The sequence below is a fragment of the Ovis canadensis genome, chromosome 3 (genome assembly GCF_042477335.2).
Source record: "Ovis canadensis isolate MfBH-ARS-UI-01 breed Bighorn chromosome 3, ARS-UI_OviCan_v2, whole genome shotgun sequence".
NCBI lineage: Eukaryota > Metazoa > Chordata > Mammalia > Artiodactyla > Bovidae > Ovis > Ovis canadensis.
Window position 1 is genome coordinate 105,505,434 of NC_091247.1, and position 20,691 is coordinate 105,526,124.

General features: G+C 50.6%; 1 protein-coding gene across 13 annotated transcripts in view; it reads left to right on the forward strand.

Moving 5' to 3' along the window:
• BCL2L11 (BCL2 like 11) overlaps positions 1-20,691 on the forward strand; it is a 70,231-nt gene that overhangs the window by 36,064 nt on the left and 13,476 nt on the right. For 6 of the 13 annotated variants that reach the window (XM_069583982.1, XM_069583979.1, XM_069583981.1 and 3 more), the window contains one exon: positions 11,430-11,828. The exons of 6 other annotated variants lie outside the window; for them this stretch is intronic. In XM_069583982.1, the coding sequence (XP_069440083.1) occupies positions 11,430-11,525 (96 nt within the window). In that variant the 3' untranslated portion in view covers positions 11,526-11,828. Of the gene's footprint in view, positions 1-11,429; positions 12,265-20,691 lie in introns of those variants that run through there. One more of the 13 variants, XM_069583977.1, reaches the window with a different exon arrangement.

A 20,691-nucleotide genomic window follows, 5' to 3' on the forward strand; every position in this document is an offset into this window, starting at 1 on the left:
AAAGGTCTCCCTGAGCCTTCCCAGATGGGCCTGGTTGATGCATCTCCATGGTGGCCCTCAGTGGTCAGTGGTGAGAAGGGCTAACGTGGTGGGGTCGGGGCACAGCCATCCGCACATGGAGGCGGTTGAGGTGGTGGCCAGTCCTGATCGTGTGCAAAGGAGACGCAGGCTGTCTGGCCGTGTTGTTACCTGCCTCTCCATTGAAGAAGGCAAAGCAGCCTCTAACTCTTATGCTTCCCGCTCCGTCTCCCCTGCCCATTGTTATTGCATGGTTTAATGTAGACGGTATTCATGTTTTGTTTTTTTTTCAAATGAGATTCTCAGTGTTTTGGGTAAAATAAGTAGAAGTCAGTTTGATTGCAATATCCTGCAATATTTTGTAATTATAAATGTTACTTGGCATCTCTTTTTTAAAAAAAGAACCAATGCAAAAATGCACTTGCTAATCATTTAAGAGACTAGGTTTCAATGAAGGCTGGAATATTGGGGGAAGAGTAAGGGACGAACTATAACTTAAAACGTGATTTTTCTAAAATGAAGCATATTCTCCAGATCTTATAAATAGCCGGTTCAAAGTGGCAGACTGAAACTCGGAGTGGTGACCCAGTGACCTCAGGCCTGCGGTCGCCTGTCTTGAAACTTGTCAGATTCTGAGTGGTCCATTGTCTGCAGACACGCTGATGGGCCATTGTTGAATTGCGGGGGGGTGGGGGGGGTGCAGCTGGGGGTGGACATCTTACCAGGAAATGGGAGGCGTTTTGCTTTCAAGTTAGGCACTGTCTGTCCCCGGGAGGTGTCACTTCTTGGCAGGCAGAGTCCATTGCCGCTTAGCCACTTTATGGTGGGTCATGGCCTTTTAAATATTTGGTGTCCTTAACTACTTAATGTGGCTACAGTACCTTTTGTGAAGTGTTGGTCTCTTGTTGCCACGAGCCTTGCAAAGCCTGACGGGCTGCGTTCCCCTCTCGCAGTTAGAGCGCTAGGGGAAATTGTCGTGTGGTCAGTGCCCTTGAGGAGGGCGGGGGGCGGCCTGTGGGCCGAAGCTGTGGAGGCTGAATCCCTGAAGCAGGAGGTGAGAGAGGCCCAGGTGAGCTCAAAGCCCAGGTGAATGTTCCCTTCTCTTCCAGGGACTCTATGTCATCTCCCCAAACCACCCTGCCCGGGCAGGGGGACCCGTCACCCTACCTGATGGGAGTTTTATTGCTCCATGCATGCTGTGTTTTAACTTTTGGTTTTGAAATAATTGCAGAGTTTTACACCAAAGTTGCAAAATGGTACAGAGACCCCGCTTGTATCTGCCACCCAAGCCCCTGCTGCTGACTCTGCCACATGTGGTTAACACCCTCCTCCCTTAAACCTCGGGCTCCCTGGTGGCTCCGATGGTGAAGGATCTGCCCGCAGTGCAGGAGATGCAGGTTCAGTCTCTGGATTGGAAGGATCCCCTGGAGGAGGGCATGGCCACCCACTCCAGTACTCCTGCCTGGAGAATCCCACCGACAGAGGAGCCTGGTGGGCTGCAGTCACAAAGGGGGTCACAGAGAGTCTGACACGACTGAGTGGTGTTCACTTTTCTCACACCTGCCTGTGTGCAGACTACTTGCTGAACTGTTGGAGAAGTTGCAGGCACGATACTCCTTTATTCTCTAATTCATCAGCGTGTCCTTCCTATGAATAAGCATATTCTCTTATGTAACCAGTAACCACAGTGTAGCGAGCACGGCTGGGAAATGAATAGCATCACAGAGCTGTGTCATCTGTGGGCTGCCTGCAGACCTTGCCAGTTGTCCCTGCAGTGTGACGTCGTGTCCTCCCGCGTGCATTGTATCAGGAGGCACAGGGTGTCCATCCGTCTCATTCCCGAGCCCCTGGTCAGAGGTGGTGTCCTCTACTACAAATCAGTACTTTCCCATTCACGATGGAGGGAAAGTGTGGTTATTTCATGAGTGTATTTCCCGTGTGTACTTCATTTTTCAAAATAAGTTCCTGGGTCCCTGATCAGTTCACCGGGTTATTACACATCTCTCTCAGGCTTCCCAGGTGGCTAAGTGGGTAAAGAATCCACCTGCCAACGCAGGAGATGCAGGAGACTCGGGTTCCATCCCTGGGTGGAAGATCCCCTGGAGAAGGGCAGGGCAATCTGCTCCAGTATTCTTGCCTGGAGAATTCTCATAGAGGACCCTGGTGGGCTACAGTCCATGGGGTTGCAGAGATTTGGACATGGCTAAAGTGACTGAGCATGCTCACTCTAGTTTGATGCTCAGTTGGCTAGTGGCAGATTTGGCTAGTGGCAGCCTCCGGCGTGTCTCCGTGCCGTAATTAGGCGCTGAAGTGCCTCGGCACCCCAGTCACATGCAGACTTGTAGTGGGACCGAACCTAAGGGGCTGAAGAGGCGATGGAGCTCTGGGGTCCCTCTGGGATTTGCTGGTGGGTGACCTGCAGCCGCACAGTGTCCTGGCTGCACGGCTCCCCGTGTCCTCCTCTCTGGGACCCTGAGGAGGGAGGAGAGGGCTCTTCCGGAACTCTGGGCAGCCAGGGCTGTTGATGGACCTGCAGGGAAGCCACATCTCTCTCTGGGGCTTTCTGAAGAGGCCGAGGAGCTGGCAGGAAGCCCGGGGGCAGCAGCACCTCTGTGTGCTTGAGTCGCCCTGCTCGCTGCTGCCTCTTCCCTGTGGGTGGGGGCCTCCACCCAGGCCGCCCGCTTTCCTGTTCTTGATTGCCTCTGGCTTCGTCCACAATTCAGAAATTGCTTGAGTGCAAGTCCAGGATCCTCTGCTGGAGGGAGTGTCAGCAAGCATGGACTCTGGTCCCTTGCAGGCATGGGATGCTTTGTGCTCATGGCCAGTTCTCAAGGATGCCGTCCGCTTGGGTGGGATTCTCAGGCTTGTTTGGGGTTGTAGTTCAAGGCTGTGACGGGGGTACTAGACCCTTCGGAATGTAAAAACATGTGCTCTTGGGATGACTAGGCCCCCTCCCCCGTTCTCTAACCTGCGTGCCTGCCCTTCCCAGTACCCAGACTGGGACGTTCACCTTCTTTCCTAGGCATCAGGTGGCCCAGCCTAAATCACTCTGCACTCACGTAGGCTGTGACCTGGGGATGTCCCGGTAGGGGCCTACAGTGGACAGCGACACCTGATGCCCATCGGATAGGCTGTCCAGATGGGCCAGAAGTGGATGAAAACCCTTGCGCTGTTTGATCTCAGGAAACAGTGTGTCTTTTGTTGGGGCTGTCAGCCTCCTACTTTTGGTCCTGGGCGTGTGCCGGCATGAACTGACCCAACCCTACAGCAGAAGTGTATCCCTGAAGTAGACGAAGTGGAGAAGAGAAGCGGGCTTAGAGGCTGGTTTTAAGGGGAGCAACAGGAAAACTGGTGTCAACACATTAGCATTTTCATGTTAGTTGACCCTTGAACATCGGAGGGGCTTGGGGCACGACCCTGCACGCAGACAGAAATGCATCACTACCATCTCTGCCTCAAGACAGAGAAACTAGTAAATGGCTCACCCAAGGGCAGGAGGCTGAGGCAGTGTGGATGGCATCGGGACTCAACTGTTTCCGCATAGCATAGTCTCTAACTGAACACAAACTTTTCCCCACACTTAGCTAATTTAAAGATCAACAGAATGAAAACTAGGTACCATATTGAAAAAAATCCGTGTGTAAGCGGACCTGCACAGTTCAAAGCCATCTTGTTCAAGGATCATCTGTAAGATACATGAACCTGCTGTTTGACCCTTATTTTTAGAAGTGATATTCTCCTGTCTTCTGTAGATAGTGGGCAGAGAGAGGTCACAACTGCACCTTGTTTGGTAATAACGTAAACCACACATACACTCAAGAGTTGCATGTTCTCAGACGGTCCTCTTTTGAGGCCTTCGTTAATTGAATGTTGGAGTCAAACAAAATACAATGCTCTTATATTACTGTCTGTAAAAAAGAATAATGAAAAATCTGCATCTTAAACATTGAAACTACACCCATGGTATCTCACGAGATGATGCTTCTCACTTGACTCACACGTTGATAGAGTGACAGTTTTTGTAGTAAAAACAGCTATGATTAGGATATGTAAATTGATGTCTACCGTTTCTGTGTGATACAGTCTTCAGGCTTGGTGAATGTCTTCCTTGGAGGTGAATGAGGCAGTTGTGGATTTTAGAGCCTCGCACACATGCCTTCTCGGAGAGCATGGGGTTCAGATTACCTCCATCAAGACAGCAGCTGTGGATCGTGGGTTTTTTGGATAAGGGCTTTCTTATGGAGGGTGAAGTGTGATCTCACAGGAAGAAACAGCTCATGGACGAGTGCAGGGGCCTCGATCCCTGGCTCCGTCCCTTCACCTTCGGGAGCCCCGTATTCAGTCAGTCTCTTCGGGATGTGTGAAAGTGAAGTTGCTCAGTCGTGTCCGACTCTTTGCGACCCCATGGACTGTAGCCTGTCAGACCCCTCCGTCCATGGGATTTTCCAGGCAAGACTGCTGGAGTGGATTGCCACTTCCTTCTCCAGGGGATCTTCCCGACCCAGGAATCAAACTCAGGTCCCCCGCACTGCAGGCAGACGCTTTAACCTCTGAGCCACCAGGGACGGTCTTTCGGGATGTGTAGTGCCAATTAAATCTAAAGCGTGGAGAGATGGATCTAGAAAATGCTGTCTTCCACCAGGGCTGTTCTCTCTCACTCTGAACTGTAACTGACTTTTCTTCAGTGATCTTTACAGGAGAGAGGCTAGTAACTTGGTTCACCTGTCTGATAAGTACCCAGTTTGTTAAAGGAAATGTTGGGGGGCTGGACCTGGGTGGGGGGGACCCCGGACGTGCTGTGTCTCTCCGGGTCACACAGCTGTGAGCCGGGGTTGAGGCGCTGATGTGTGGGTGCATGCCTGGGTGGGCACCAAGCTGGATATGGGCTCGCTCACATCACCCGTGAGGGCGCCGTGGTGCTGTGGCAGGTGGGCACGCCTGCACGGCTGCCTGGCCCTTGGGGCACCGGAGGCCGTCAGCACAGAACCATTTGGAGATGCAGCTGCCTGGAGGGGGTCTTCAGAGAGGGCCAACTGGGGTTTTTTAAATTTCTTGAGGAGGAAATGATGATACCCTGGAGGCTCAGCCCTCCTGCAGACGTACAGAAATAATCAGCCTATCACGTCGTCCTCCGCTCGACTTCTCCCGGCTGAGCCAAAGCAGAGGGGTTTGGGCTGTGGTTAAAGTGTGTTTGTCTCATTAGCATTTTTTGGAGCCTGGGCCTTTCACAAGCACGTATGCTTGCTCTGAATCAAGTATTTCATCAAGTGGTGTCTTGTGCTGGAGTGTTCATTGCCATCTCTGGCTTCTCTATGGTTGGCACAGTGATACCCCTCGAGGGTCATGGGCCAGGGTTCCTCATTTCAGCCAACATGGGGCCTGGAAACCAAGTTTTCTATTTCTAGGGGAGATACTGGGCTAAGAAAATCTGACGCATGACAGGTCAGTGAGGGAGTGGCTATTTGCCCTACCGAAAGCGTCACCTGTAGTAGATGCTTTGAAGTGATGCTGACACTCAGAAGGTGGGATTCATGACGATACGGTCTTTCTGCGGCGTTTGGGCGTCCCTTGCCGCCCTGGTGGGCGCTGGGTGCAGTGCTGTGGGAAAGCTCACTCCTGGTGCTGGGAGGTTGTGGGGGGCACCACATCCGGCCAAGGGGATCCCCTGGCGCTCTTTCCACAGCTGTGTTGACAACAAAGCTTGTTCGGCACTAGCTATGCAAATGCCCTTGTTGCCTTGGCGACAGATAGAAAGTGAGTTTGGCCTTGGGGCAGCACCAGTCTGACACCTGAGAAGAGCGGTGCACGTGGAACTTGTGCTGGAATCCCAGCCGAGTCGCCCCTGGACTCTGGTCTTCAAGTGGAGAGGCCAAGTCGTCTTTCCGGGCTCCACGTCGAGTCGTTGTGCACGGGCCCTGTTCCTCTCTGACCTGTCGTCTCCCTGGCTGGTCGTTGAGAAGAACATTTAGACTGATGGGTTATGAGTGGGCAGAGGGGGTCTTCCATCCAACAGTGGGGCCGCTCTGCCCCTTGCCTCAGCCTGTCCCCTGCGATGGTGACAGTGTTCAGCCTTATTTTGGAAGATGCAGAGCAAACACCGTACATCCGGGCAGACACTCTATCCTCCTTTGCCCAAACTGGAGCAGAGGTTCTCTCTGTAAGAGTCCTTCCTGGTCTCAGAGTCTAGAATTCAGTCTCCTGTAACAAATGACCACTTAGAGATTAAATCTGTATTAAAAAAAAAAAAAAGTTTGGGACGTCTTAGGCATTCATGTTGAAATCCTCTTAAGAAGCAAGCTTTTGAACAAGTTAAATCACTCAGAGTCTCAGAGTTCTGGTATACCTTGCTTTTTGGTTTGTCTCCAAGAGTTTGGTGTCGTGCTCTGTTTTGATAAGATGGGGAAGATAGTGTTGTGTTGCCATTGTTACCTTGACTGCCAGAAAACTCCTAACTAAACTGTGGTTCTGTGGCACCAAATCTCAGTCCTAGTTCCCTCGTTCCCTTTTTTTCCTTTTCATTTTTCCTTTTTTTTTTTTTTAGTCTCTTAATCATGTTTATGGTCTTACTCAACCTTTATTTCTACTGAGCTTTGTGCATCTGTGGTTTTGATGGTAAGCCCCCTTGAGTGATGATGCTGAGTGAACCTGTGGCTGGTACTTACTGAGTCATCAGGCCCAGTGAGGTCTGGCCCTGCCTGTGGAGCCCAGATTGTTGAGTGTGTCCTGCGCTGTGCTGGAGCTCGAGGCAAGCAGTCAAGGTCACCTCGTGTTTCCTGATCTGGAGGCTCAGTCTGTGAGATGCAGGAGAGCCATGCTGGCTCAGAGGTCGTGGTTCCATTGAGCGGTGACAGTGGGCGATGCTATGAGTGCCCAGGCTCGGGCACACGAAGTCAGAAGGCCTGGTGTGTCCTGTGGGCTTCGAAGGGTCCGGGCTCCTCTACGCCTGCAGGACAGGAAAGCGGAATCCGTTGCCCTCTGCAGGCGTGCGTTCTCCAGGGCAGGCTGGGAGAGTATTTTAAAAGACTTTTTCTTAAAAAAGTATCTATTTATTTTTTATCTGTGCTGTGTTCTGTTGCTGAGCAGACTTTCTCTAGCTGTGGTGAGGGGCATATTCTCCAGTTACGGTGCCTGGGCTTCTCATTGTAGTGGCTTCTCTTGTTGGGACACGGACTCTGGATGCACAGGCTTCAGGATTCGCAGCACGCAAGCATAGTAGTTGCAGCTCACAGACTCTAGAGCGCAGGCTTCGTGGTTGTGGCCCGCGGGATCAGGAGTCCACGGCACGTGGGATCTTCCCGGGTCGGGGATCAACCCCATGCACCCTGTGTTGGCAGGCGGATTCCTATTCATTCTACCGCTAGGGAAGTCCCCTCTTTTTTTTTTTTTTTTTTAAATAAATTCCCTTAAAAAAATTATTTGTTTGTGCTGGGGTCTTGGTTGTGGCACGTGGGATCTTTGGTCTTCGTGGCAGCATGCAGGGTCTTTAGTTGAGGCGTGTGGGATCTAGCTCCCTGAACAGGGATCTATCCAGGGCCCCCTGCCTTGGGAGCACAGAGTCTTAGCCACTGGATGACCAGGGAGGTCTCTCCAGACCTGTGTTGCATCCTGCACGCCTGCTTGCCAGGCAAGAGAGCATGTTTGGCCTGCGGATGGAATTAGAGTTCCCCGACCCGCGGTTGGTGGTCCCGGAGCTGAAGCCCTGGTGGTGGCCGGTGCTGTGCCCTGCCACAGCGACCAGTGCCGCAGCGCGTTGCCCCGTCCGCTCCTTGGACAGGAAGGACCGCCCGTATCTTGGCTCTGTTCTGCGCGGGCCTTGGTTTCACTGGCACGCATGGGTGCTTTTCAGTCTGCAGGGCGGGAGCTTGCACGTGCCTGTGCCTGGCTTCTGGGCTGGGGCCCAGGCCTTCTCTGCGGCTGTTCCCACTGATGACAGTGCCGCAGGCTCCCTGTGCGGTGGGCTGTGACTCGGGAGTGCCCGCGAGACCTCCTGCACGCAGACAGGCTTTGAAGTCAGATGTCCTATGATGCGGGCCCGTGTGAGGGCGGCCAGAGAGGAGCGAGGACCGTGAGGGGGACCTGGATCCAGACCACGGAGACAGGCGTCCCGGTGGGATGGCGTGCTGTGCTTTGTGTGCGTGTGGGTGAGCAGAAGAGGAAACTGAGACAGAAGGGATTTGAACCTAGGAGCGTGTTTAGCTTTTTAATCTTTTCCCCTCCAAATGTACCATTGTCATGTATCTTTTTAAAGTGTTTTATGGTTTAGACTAAAGCAGCACTATGCAGTTCTTGAGCCAGGAAGCGCTGGTTTTCACCTAAGGGCAAAGGCTTAGGAGCGATGGTTGAGCATGCACGGGTGTATTAGTTTGCTAGGGTGGCTGGAGCGTAGGCAGGGGGCCTTAAACAGCGGAAGCAGCTTTCTTTCACAGTCCTGGAGGCCAGAAGCCAAGGCCTCTCGTTCGCCGCGCTGCAGACTGTGTGGTGGTGACTCCCCCTGGCGGGACGATGTCTGTGCCCTCTGCAGGTGTCGGGCAGTGTGTCCGCCCTGACGGGAGCTGCCCATCCTCCAGCCGTCCGAGGTGTGAGCTGTCCGCGCTGAGCCAGCAGCGGCCGTGGCTGGCTGGGCCAGCTGTCAGGGGCTTTCTGGGCTGGCACAGCTCTCGGAATCAGCGGTAATGTCTTCCTCTGTTGAAAGGCGTCCAGAATCGGTGGTTCGCTGGCTTGAAGGCGTGTACCGGGCTGTCCTGCATGCCATCGGGGGGGGGCCAGGTGTGCCCCGTCTCCGCTCACTCAGGCCGTGCAGCATCTCCTCGTTGGTCAGGGGCTGGGTGTCCCTTTCACCAAGTTTTTCCTGCGTTCCCCTGCCACCCTGGTACGTCTTCGTATCTCTACCGCGTGTTCTTCTCATGCGAGACGAAAGCAACACTGTTAATGAGAAATTTTTTTGCACCTGTTGTCCTCATAGTGTGCGTGGAAGGTTTTCTCCTCTTAGATAATTCCATTTCTGGAATATAAAATTGGCCAAGGGTCAGCAGGGTCCATCCCTACTGTGTGACCTGGTCCCCTCATGGGGTCATCTTGACTCCATTCTCTGGTCCACCTGAAGGCCACCAGGGACAGCCAGACGGCTTTAAGACGGCTTTCCCCATCTTGAAGCAGTGGCTTAGCCCAGCCCCATGTACACTTTCTTCATTTTAGTAAATCGTGGTTTTATTTTGAATAAGCCTCTTTCAACCTGTTAATATTAGTCTCAACTAAAATTAACCTTCCCCTAAGTTATTCTCACCCCAAAGAAGCAAAGTAATTTAGAAAGTTAAATCAAAACAAAGCAATCTTGTGTGTCGAGCAGATAAAAATCGCAGACTGTGGTTACGGAACGCCTCTACAGGAATCGCTTACATAAAAGCCGATTTCCTCCAGTCTGGTTCTGGAAGGAGCAAGGGAAGTGCTCAGGCCTTATCACAGTTCCATCCCGTCCAGCACGCCCCAGAGGGCTCTGTAAACAGTGGCCAGGAGGGAGCCCTACTTGCAGCTGGCATCTGCAGGCGGCAGTTAGGTCTGGGAGGGGACGCCCGTCCTCAGCCTGCCCCGTGGCCAGTGGTCCCACGATTCTGCATCGGAAGAGACCAGCCCCCCAGAGTGAGGAGAGGGGTTGATGGAGAGCTTCAGACAGAACAGGGAGCGGGCCCGGGGTGTTGCGTGCAGGCCTGAGCAGAGAAACAGCTCCTGGCTGGAAGTGGGTCGTCCGTTCCCAGCTCTGGCTGGTCTGGGCACCCTGCTTGCTGCCGCTTGTTCGGTTGCTCAGTCGTGTCCAACTCTCTGGGACCCCAGGGACTGTAGCCCACCAGGCTTCTCTGTCCATGGGATTTTCCAGGCCAGGATCCTGGAGTGGGTTGCCATTCCCTCCTCCAGGGGATTTTCCCGACCCAGTGATGGAACCTGCACCTCCTGCAGGCGGATTATTTACTGATGAGCCACCGATCGGGGAAGCCTTTACACCCTGCACTTACCTGCGGAATGGATTAGACCCGAAGGTGGGCGTGCTCTGGAAGACATGGGGACCTTGAGGCGTTCAGTAGCCTGCCAGTTTCCTTCTGAGCACCATCTCGGCTTGTCCTAAACCTGTGGGGGTCACCGGCAGATAGACCTGTTCTATCTTTCATCACACTCTGCCTGCCACTCGGGTGAAGGCTGGAGGGGCGAGGGTTGAGTCCACCTGTTTGCCGACCCTGGCCGCTGTGCTGGGCTGACAGCACGCGCTCAGGAGAGCTGCCGCACGCCAGAGGCAGGGTGGCGCGTCAGCACTTCACTTTGTTTAGCTTCTTGGGGCAGATCACCCCGAGACTCACGCTTAAGGGAGCCTGAAACCTATTTGAATGTCAGTAACTTAGTTAGTTACTTGCATCCACCGGGTTCCCGTTTGCTTTACCCATGCCTCTCTTCACGGGACCCCAACTTGGGGTGACATTTCTCAGCACCTGTGCGGAGGTGGTGGGTGTTATCGCTCTTCATCCTGTTCGTGACGCCAGTTGTCTTGCTGTCCACACTCTCCACGCTGTTCGCTGAACCCGGGGCAGGCAAGGCCTGAGCTCAGAGGCTGGAAGGAGACGCAAGGGGCCTCAGGAACTGCAGACACGTTTCTCCTCTCCTGGTTGGTTCAGCAGCCACAACGTAACCGTAACGTAGCCAAAACGTACCGTCATGTAACATCACGGTCCCACTGCAGTGTAGCCCTGGCGCAGCTGCAGCCAGGGCTTTCACAGTGAAGCTCACACAGGCGTGCGGTGCACAGCAACCCGTGACGCACGTGCACAGCGCTGTGAATGGTCTGAGCTGTTGCACAGCCATTATTTACAAAACATGGGCCGAGAGGGCCTGGCCACGCCGTCTTGGCTGATTTGCTCTCGCCCTGCGCTGGGTTGTCCTTTGCCAGTGGTTGCTGCCTTCCCTAGTCCGGGCCGCTCTGGTCAGCTGGGACGTCACCTGTGGAAAGAATGTGCAGTTTCTATTGTTGCTGTTTTGTTTTTGACCGCAGCAGGCGGAACCTTAGCTCCCTCATAGGGGATCAAACCTCTGCTCTTTGCCTTCGAAGCGCAGAGCCTTAGCTGCGGGACCACCAGGGAGGTACTCCAGAATTGCGTGGTGTTTAGAGAGAGAAGCAGATTCAGGGATCCTCTTTGAGTCTCCGAACAGTCTTTCAGCCGTTTTATAAAGAGCATCCCTCAGTGCCGCTGCTCCTTAGGGGGTGACAGCTCTGGGAAGAACTGGCGCTTGGGTGGCCTGGCGCCCTTCTCAGTGGTCCCCGCAGGACGATCGCTCCCTTAAATGCGGGTGCCCTCCTCCTCCCCCACCCCCAGTCCCGCCTGAAGCGAGTCAGGGCTGGGCAGTAAGCAGCTCCTGTCTTCTCATTGCAGGTCTTCGTGCGTCACCAGGCGATTGAGGGCCACCCACAAATGGTCCTCCTGCGCGTCTTGCGCTACCTGGTGCGTCTGGTGTGGAGGATGCAGTGACGGCGCGTGCAGACGTTCCGCTCGCCTCAGACCGACCAGCCCCTCGCCGCGGGGTCGCGGCGCTTCAGTGCCCTTGCTGTGCAGCAGTCCTTTGCTGGAAGGGTGGGCAGAGAGCCAGCCGGCATGTCCCCGGAGGACACCACGCTGCACGTGGACCTGACCTCTGTCTGTTCATCACCATGCGGCCGAATTTCCAATGGAAGCTTGATGTGAATGTAAATGAGGGAGGGATTCTCTTTTTTTAAAAAACAATGTACAAATCATGGTTCTCTGGAACAAGATTTTATGCAAGAATGGTGTTTACATGCAGTGTGTGTGTGTTTTTTTCCCACCTTTGATAAGAGCAGGTTTTTCAAAAAGGAAATGGAAACTTTTTAACCAACTCATGAGTGATTTTTGTAGTAAAATTTTAAGAACCTTTGCCTGCTGTCAGAGGAGTATATAAACTCTGCAGTGGAAACTGAGCCAGCTCATTTATAAAGCTGCCTTAGTTTATTTTTAGAGGTCACCGTACAGCATTTTTAAACGGGAGAGGTATGGCATGGCCCCTCCCTTCCCTGCCATTGCCTCTTGGACCTTTTTTTTTTTAATCACTATTATTAATACCAAAAAAGTTTTTATGAAATGGAACTGGTAAAAGGGGCAGAGAGAGGTCCTTTGTCAGCCTGTATTGACATGCCACTCCCTTTGTGTAAATACCTACTTACCTCCTTAAAATTCAGTTGTATCTGTGGCAAAATTTTACTCTGTGTGTGTGTGTTTTGCTTACGTCCTTCGGTGATGCTCTCCCAGCCTATCAGGGCGCTGATGAACACATCTGGTCCGCTGACTGTTTTTGTGGTAAAAGGCAGTTGGGTCTGAGCCCGGGTCTGTATCAGACATGGCTCTGTCTGTCTCTTGGTAGCTCACCCATTGGGGAGTGCTCGCTGGCGGTTCTCGCTTGCTTTGATGGACTTGTTGTTTAGACGTGTTCCGCAAAGGTTCAGGGCAGTCATAACACCAGATTTGCTGTGGCTTTCCTATAGCACAGGGTGGGCACTCGGCCTAAGGCCCCAGGTGACTAGCATGCCCGCCTGTGGCCAGGTTCAGCTGCAGGGGGCCACCGTCGAGCCCTCGTGGGAATTGGCAGAGGCTGTGGCAGGGCTTTAAGCAGCTGTTTTCTGGGCATCCTGGCTTTTCATCCAACTCAGAGTCCCTCTGGCCTTCAGTGGCTCTTGGCTAACTGCTCTTTGAAGTAAAGGCTTCATTCTGCTCTCAGCAGTTCTCATAAAGAGCACCATCAGACACAGGGGTGTCTCTGTCAGTCGCCCACCTCCTGGACCGCTGGGTTTTTGTCAGGGCCCCCTTCCTGCAGCCACTTTTGTTGGGGGTGCTCTTCCTTCACACCTGCCAGGAGGAAGGCAGAGAATGCAGGCTCAGGAGCTGCTCAGTCTTTTCAAAGGCAGATAAACTCCCGAGGGGACCCAGGACAGACAGATGAGGGAGCGTTGCGAGCAGGGAGGTGGGGGTCATTCTGTGAATCCCATGGCTCTTACAGTTTTTGAAACCTCAACTGATTAAACAGCTTTTTAAAAGACATACATGATGTTTCAAACAAGTCAACAGTGCCAACAACAACTGTCATGTTTGCTTTGGGCCCAGCGAGGACCAGTGTTCTCTCCTTATCGGTTGGAACAGTGGACTCATTTTTGTATCTTTATAGTTTTATATATATATATATATGTTACATATATACTTTTTCCTTAGGTAGAGAGAGATTTGACTCCAAATATTCTTCCTTCTAAACATTTTCTTTTCCCCAAGTAGCTTTTTGGGGTCTTGAATTGTTTTAAAAGCTGTGTTGAGTCTCAGCCTGCGTGTCCTCTGACCCTTTGTCTTGAACCCGTCCGCTGGATCCTCAAGTCCATGCAAGCGGTTAAGGCGGTCCATGGAACTGCAGCTGTGGGCCTGCTGCACACACACACCAAAGACGTATTTGGTTCTGGGCCGCTCCCCCAGGATCCCCGTATTCACGGCCAGTCTCTTGGACTGGAGCACTTTATTCCTTCAGCACCGGTGCCCCGGGGGGCCGAGCGCTTGCTCACCCACCTGCAGGCTTACCTTGGGCTTGGGGGCCTCCAGGCCCCCTGGGCTGGCCGTGGAAGCAGCTGGTGAGGAAATGAGAGATTCTATGAACTGTAGAAGTATTAAAACGAGGATGTTGCCCCCGGGACTTGAGAGGTGACGAGACATCCCTGTACTGTACGTATCTGTTGATCATGATGCCTCCTTCTTGCAGAAGGTATGCCCATGGCTGGGTGTACCTTTGATGTCTTACTTTTCCTTCCTTTGACTTTTTGTAGAAAGCAAAAATAATTCGGTCCCTTGTTGGAAACTTAATGCAGGTTTTGTGCCTTGATCACCCCGTCTCATGTGACGTTTATAGAAAGTGGCCTGTGACTTTTCACAGGAATGCAATAAACACGTGAAATTAACTTCATGAGTGAATTTGCAAATTACCTGGACCCCTCCCTAGACCTGAGTTGATGAAGATTTTTTTTTTCTTGGTTTAAAAAAAAATGTACATAGTGAACTACAACTTTCACCTGTTTCTCCTTCTTAATATTGTATATATTTTGACTATTTATTAGATTAGGAAGTCGTATTTTACTTATCAACTGAGCCAAATGTCTGTGCAATTATTATGTGTCCTTTCTTGTAAAATTTTGTACAGCCTAAATGAGTAAAAGGAAAAAATCAGTTTTTACTCAACTTTTTCAGAATTGATTGTAAATATTGTAGATTCTTTTTCTATGTAATGTGTCCTACTGTTTCATAATGCTGTAACTTGTAGGAATGTTGTATATTTATTTCTGGCTTATTTAATGTCTTGAGTTCTGCAAAGTGTTGACCCCCCTTTCCCCTTTGCCCCCTGCTGTCCTGTTAATTGCTTTAACTCTTGAGGTGGTGACTGGTCAGCGCACGGCTGGCCACGTGGTCTCCCCAGGGTGGCTTCCTGGTATTTCTAGTCCAGTGGGTTTAAATTCTTAGGGTTTGCTGTCCTCATGATGAGAGACCAGAAATCTGATAGGCTATCAGATTTTCCTCTAGAACTTTCCAGTGACTCTTTAATTCCTGAACAGCTAGCTTCTCATAGAAACAAGTGCTGTGAACTTCAGGCCATATCTTACAAAACAAAATACTTATCGTTAGCAGTGGGAAAGACCTTTCCATTGAAGATTAATCCCTGACAGCTCAGTGTTTAGAGAGACTCACACGTCCACTTCTGCGGTGTTGCCATGAGACTGTTGAAGGCAGAGACCAGGCAGACTGAAGGCCGGGTTGACCAGTTGCCCTGCTTCCCAAGTGACTACTGGACCACCTTCACAGTACTGACCTTTGTTGGCAACTGGTGACTAGTTGAATTCCCCCGCCCCCAACCGTGCTCTGTGGCTTCCTATGCTTTGCGGTGCAGACTCTACTATGTATCTTCAGGAACTAACTGTACAGGCCTGCGCCCCCCACCCTAGCCCTGAACCGTTTGGTCCCAGCGTTCGATCCACCTGTGTCTTTAGGGTGGCGCCTTCCTTCTGCTTCTCCAAAGCCTTCAAGCGGGGGTCTGGACCCCACTGGCCTGGGTGCACAGAGGTGAAAGCTTGAAAGATTTTCTAGCGGTTCTGTGTGGATGGTTTCGTCCTCCCTGCTGGTTTAGCTTGGTGCCTGTGTGTGTCCAGTCTGCGCAGCCTGTGTGCAGTGACATGACCACACGTGTCGCTAAACCAGCTGGGGTAACACCTGCCCTGCTCCAGACGGCATCGTGCGTGAGAAGCACCCTCAAGCTCCCAGCTAAATAACTTGACTACTTTGATTTGGGAATTTCAGACCTTAGAAGCTCTCTTTGATTTGTGTGTCCAGGTTCTGTGACCACTAGTTACTGTATCATAACTCATCAGGTACTCATTTATAAATAGCACTGATCTGTCTGTAACTCTCTTCCTAGGACCCAGCGTATGTAGCATTGGTATTGCAGTTTCCCTGGCTTGTGTTTTGCACTGATGGATTTTGACAGGGTAATTGCCTCTTTACTTGTGCAATACTGCTGTAAATAATTGCAGATTTTTTTTTAAGAAACCCAATCTTTTATGTTCTTAATGAATTTTATATAAATAAAACTTTCAACTAGTTTTGGCGAGCTGTTTGATTTATTTCACAAAATGGTGGAGAAGCAGCTGAAATCGTGGATACGTACACACCCACACTCTGCCCTTATCATTCACTGAATGTATTACCAACATGCAGATTTTGTAAATTGTCGCTTGAAGTCAAATCTGTGTAGTATATACTTAAAAGCAAACCGCTCTTTAACGTTTTGAAGTGGCTGGTGAGAGCAACTGCAGAGTTTTCTGCCCACGTAGTCAGGTATGACTCAGCACCTGGGCTGGCTGTGGAGTATGAGGTCACAGGTCTAAACTATATTGATTAGTGATTATAGCAGATAGCCTGCCATCTCAGCCTGTCTTGGTAGTTTGAAGAACATTCAAAAAATGGAAGTCTTGTTTGACTCTTAAGCTTATCTATATAGCACCTGCTTGAAGCCAGAAATCAACAAATGCCCCGATCTGTGGTGAAGTCATCGCTGCTGTCTTCTAAAGGGGCCGTGGAGTTTGGGGAGCCCTGTGCTGCGTGGCAGGTGGGAGCTGGTGTAGGGGTGCCAGAGAGAAATTACGGTCTACTTTGGGGATACAGTTTATGAAATCTTATGAATTCCTATCAATCCTATAAACAAATTACATAATTTGCCACTTCTACTCTGAAAGAAGTGCTGGGAAAGTTAAAAGACTGGGTCAGCTTTGTTTCAGGCAGGTAATCGCTTCATGCTTTTCAGTGACGTGAGCAGCACATGTGTCTACATTTTTAAAGTGTGTTTTTATTGAGCTGTAGTTGATGTGGTGGCATGCTGATTTCTGCTCTTTAGCAGTGACTCGGTCACACACATACGTACACTCTTCTTGATGTTCTTTTCCGTTTAGTTGATCACGTGCATGCTGAAGTCACGTCCGTCACACAGCTTCGCACAACTGACGTTTTGTGCGACTGAACACACACTTCACACAACTGAAGTCGCTTGAGTTGTGTGCCACTCTGCTACCCTGTGGACTGTAACCCACCGGGCTCCTCTGTCCATGGGATTCCCCAGGCAAGAATACTGGAGTGGGCTGCCGTTCCCTTCTCCAGGGACCTTCCCATCCCAGGGATCAAACCAGTGTCCTGTGTCTCCTGCACTGGCAGGCGGGTTCTTTACCCCTTGCACCACCTGGGAAGCCCAATAATTTATCATAGGCTGTTGACTATAACTCCCGGTGCTGTACAGGAGGAACTCTTGTTTATCCATTCTGTAGGTAACAGTTTGTATCTACACATTCACACACACACACAACCCCTAACTCCTAGTGCATTCCTCTCCCAAACCTGTGAAACAGATTCACAGATACATACATACATACACACACACATTTATCTCGAATCGAGTGGTGGTGCTGGCTCCTGTTTAATCTTGCTTCCTTGCCAAGACAGGAGTTGGTGTTTCTCCAGCCCTTTTTCTCCACAGCACACGCGCATGTGTGTGTGTGTACTTACTCAGCAGTTTTGCTTTTCTATAAATGCTGTACTGTCAGTATGTGGCTCTGACTTAGCAGAGGTCGTAGGTTTTTCCATGGTGACTCCACTCTGATCACTGCGAACAGGAATAAGGTCTCTCTCCCTGGTGTCCCGCTGCGGCCTCTCTGCATCTTTGGTGCTGCTTGGTCCATACCTCGCCAGCCTGCGGGAGAGATGCTGGGTGATGGGCTGAAACAGCCTCACGTGTGCTGCTGTATTGTCTGTCCGACTTCATACGACCACCTGCCGATGTTCCGCCAAGCCTTTGCAGGGTGATACCAGCCTGGAATGGGGTCGCACAGAGTTGGATACGACTGAAGCAACTTAGCAGCAGCAGCAACAGCCTGGAGTGGGGGTGTTGGCCGAATTCGAATTTTCCTCTTCTGTGTAGGGTGAGACATAGTTGACATCTGCTTTTTTCTCTCTGATGGCCTTTGCTTATTTTCTGTTGAATTTTTAATTTTTCCTATGAATAATTGCTCAGTGGCTACGTTGTGTGGACTCTTAGCAACCCCATGGACTGCAACATGCCAGGCTCCTCTGTCCTCCACCGTTTCCCAGAGTTTACTCAAATTCATGTCCACTGATGCTATCTAACCATCTCATCCTCTGCCACCCTCTTCTTTGGCCTTCACTTTTTCCCAGCATCAGGGTCCTTTCTAATGAGTTGGCTCTTTGCATCAGGTGGCCAAAGTATTGGAGCTTCAGCTTCAGCATCAGTCCTTCCAGTGAATATTCAAGGTTGATTTCCTTTAGGATTAACCAGATTGAATCTCTTTGCAGTCCAACGGACTCTCAAGAGACTTCTCTAGCACCACAATTCAAAAGCATAATTAACTCTTCGTATTTTCTGGGTAAAAGTCTCTTATTTGTTGGAAATACATTTTCTCCAGTCTTTTCTCAATATTTTATTATGAAGATTTTCAGACATACAGAAAAGCTGAAAGAAATGTACAGAGAATACCCACCAACTAGATTCTGCCTTTCTCATTTTACTTCCTTGATTGTATATCTGTCCATCCATTCATTCATCTTACCTTGTGATACATTTCCAAGGAAATCAGTCATTGGCAACTTTATGCTTCCATATGCATATGATTTAGAGTTCATTAATTTTGTATCAGCCTTCTTTTGAGATAAGATTTGCATATAATACAACAACTCTCCAGTGTGCATTTGCTAAGTTTTGACCGAGGATGCAGCTGTCTCCCAAACCCGAATCAAGATAAAGAGCATGACTGTCACTCCAGAAAGTTCCTCCATGTTCCTTCTCATCCGGTCCACCCCCACCCACCCACCCCCGCCGCCAGCCCCACTTCCAGGGGTGACTTCAGTTCCGATTTTTTTCCCAGCATAAATTAGTTCCTGAGTTTGAATGGGATGGGATCATACAGAATGTGGTCTTTTGTGTCTGATTCCGTTTTTTCTCAGCGTAATGTTACCGTCAACAGTAATCCTTTTTCTTGCCCAGTAGTGTTCTATTGTCTGAACAAACCACACCTTTCTCCGCTTATTAATTAGCACCTGAACTCTTACAGTTTGGGCTAGGCTGAATAAATCTACGAATATTCTTGAACACATCTTTTTGTGAGTGTAGGTTTTATTCCACTGCATGTCTTTGAACTGCTGTGGTGTATTTGACGCAGTTGTCACGATTTTGAAAGTCAGATTTACCCGTCTTACATAGATGTTTTCTTTTGTACTTTAAGAGCCCTTCCCTAGGCCAAAGTTTTAAATATATCTTCTGATACATTGTTCATATAGTGCTATGGTTTGTTTTCATCTTTTAATCTATCCAGATTTTTTTAATGATACAATATGAATCTAACTTTACTTTTCCCCATTGACAGCCAGCACTTTCCTCTTATCTTCACCTAAAATGGCTCTTTTACATCCACCAGATTCTCACATTATGTGGTTCTGTTTCTCTACTCTTTCCTTTTCCGTTGATCTTTCATTTCTTCTGTGTTGTGCTAATTGCCATAGATTTCTGTTTTGAATTTCTTGTCCTTGTTTTTCAAGACTGTCCTGGCCATTCCACATTGTGTCTTTCACGTGCATTTTGGAATTAGAAAACTTCGGAACAGGTCTGGTTTGGAAGCACAGTGACCATATTCATTGAGGGAGCGTTGCCATTTTCCCAAGAGGGTTTCCAAGGCGGGTCGTGTTTTGCTCTATGAGGCTTGCTTTTGATGCTGTTAGTGCGTGACTTTTCTTCCCACGTATCCTGCACATTTCGTGTGAGCTTTTGTCTAGGGGGAGGAATGGGGAGTATCCGGCATCCAGTCTGCCCACTCCCCACTTTTAAAAAAATATGGGGGGGGAATATAGTTGTTTTACAGTGCGGTGTTAGTTTGTGCTGTACACACAACAGAGTGAATCATCTGTGTGTATACGTGTGTGTCCTCTCTTTTTTTGGATTTCCTTCCCGTTTAGATCTCCACAGAGCACCAAGCAGAGTCCCCTGTGCTGCGCAGCAGGCTCTGATTAGTTATCTGTTTAATACGTGGCAGTGTGTGTGTGCGTGCCGTGTCACTTCACTTGTGGCTGACTCTGCACAACCCCACGGACTGTAGCGCACCAGGCTCCTCTGTTGATGGAATTCTCCTGGCAAGAATACTGGGGTGGGTTGCCGTTTCCTTCTCCAGGGGATCTTCCCGACCCAGGGATCGAGCTGGCTTCTCTTGTGTCTCCTGCTTTGGCAGATGGGCGCTCTCCCATGCCACCTGGGAAGCCCAGCAGTGTAAATAAATATGTCAGTCCCAGTCTTCCAGTTCCTCCCGCCTTGCTTTCCTCCTTGGTGTCCATCATTCTCTATGTCCATGCCTCTGTTCCTGCTTTGCCAACAAGGTCATCTGTACCATTTTTCTAGACTCCACGTATAATTGATACGTTGTTTTTCTCTTTCTGACTTCACTCTGCAGGACAGTCTCTGCGTCTCTCCACGTCTCTGCAAATTGCACAGTTGTGTTCCTCTTTTTGGCTGCGTAATATTCCATTGTATACACGTAGCACATCCTCTTAATCCGTTCCTCTGCTGATAGACACAGGTTGCTGCCGTGCCCTGGCGGTTGTAAATGGCGCTGCTGTGAACCCTGCGCTCCCCAGCCTTCTTACTTCCACCACAGTTGCTCTCTGCGTGCCTGCCTCTCGCTGCTCCCTTCCAGCCTCAAAACTTTCTCTCCCCCCACAACCCACCCCCCAGACAGCCGAGGGCAGCCATGGCCTATGTTGGGCCAATCCAACACTTTCCCAGCACCTTGAACCGGGAGCAAGCGAGCAGTAAGGGGCTGATGGGAGGGCAGCGTCCTCGTGGCTAGGGGGTGGGGAGTGGCACAGGGCACGTTGGCCGTGGCACCCACTGGCCGGGGTACCCGCTGCCCTGTCCCTAGCACGCTCGTGCCTGGTCTCCCAGCTTCCTCTTTGTTCCTGGAGCTCAGGGTCTCTCCTGGAAGTTCTCTCTGTGCTAAGTCAGTCAGAGTCAGACGCCGTCGCTGGCAGCCATAAGCGCTGACTCATTTCTACCTGC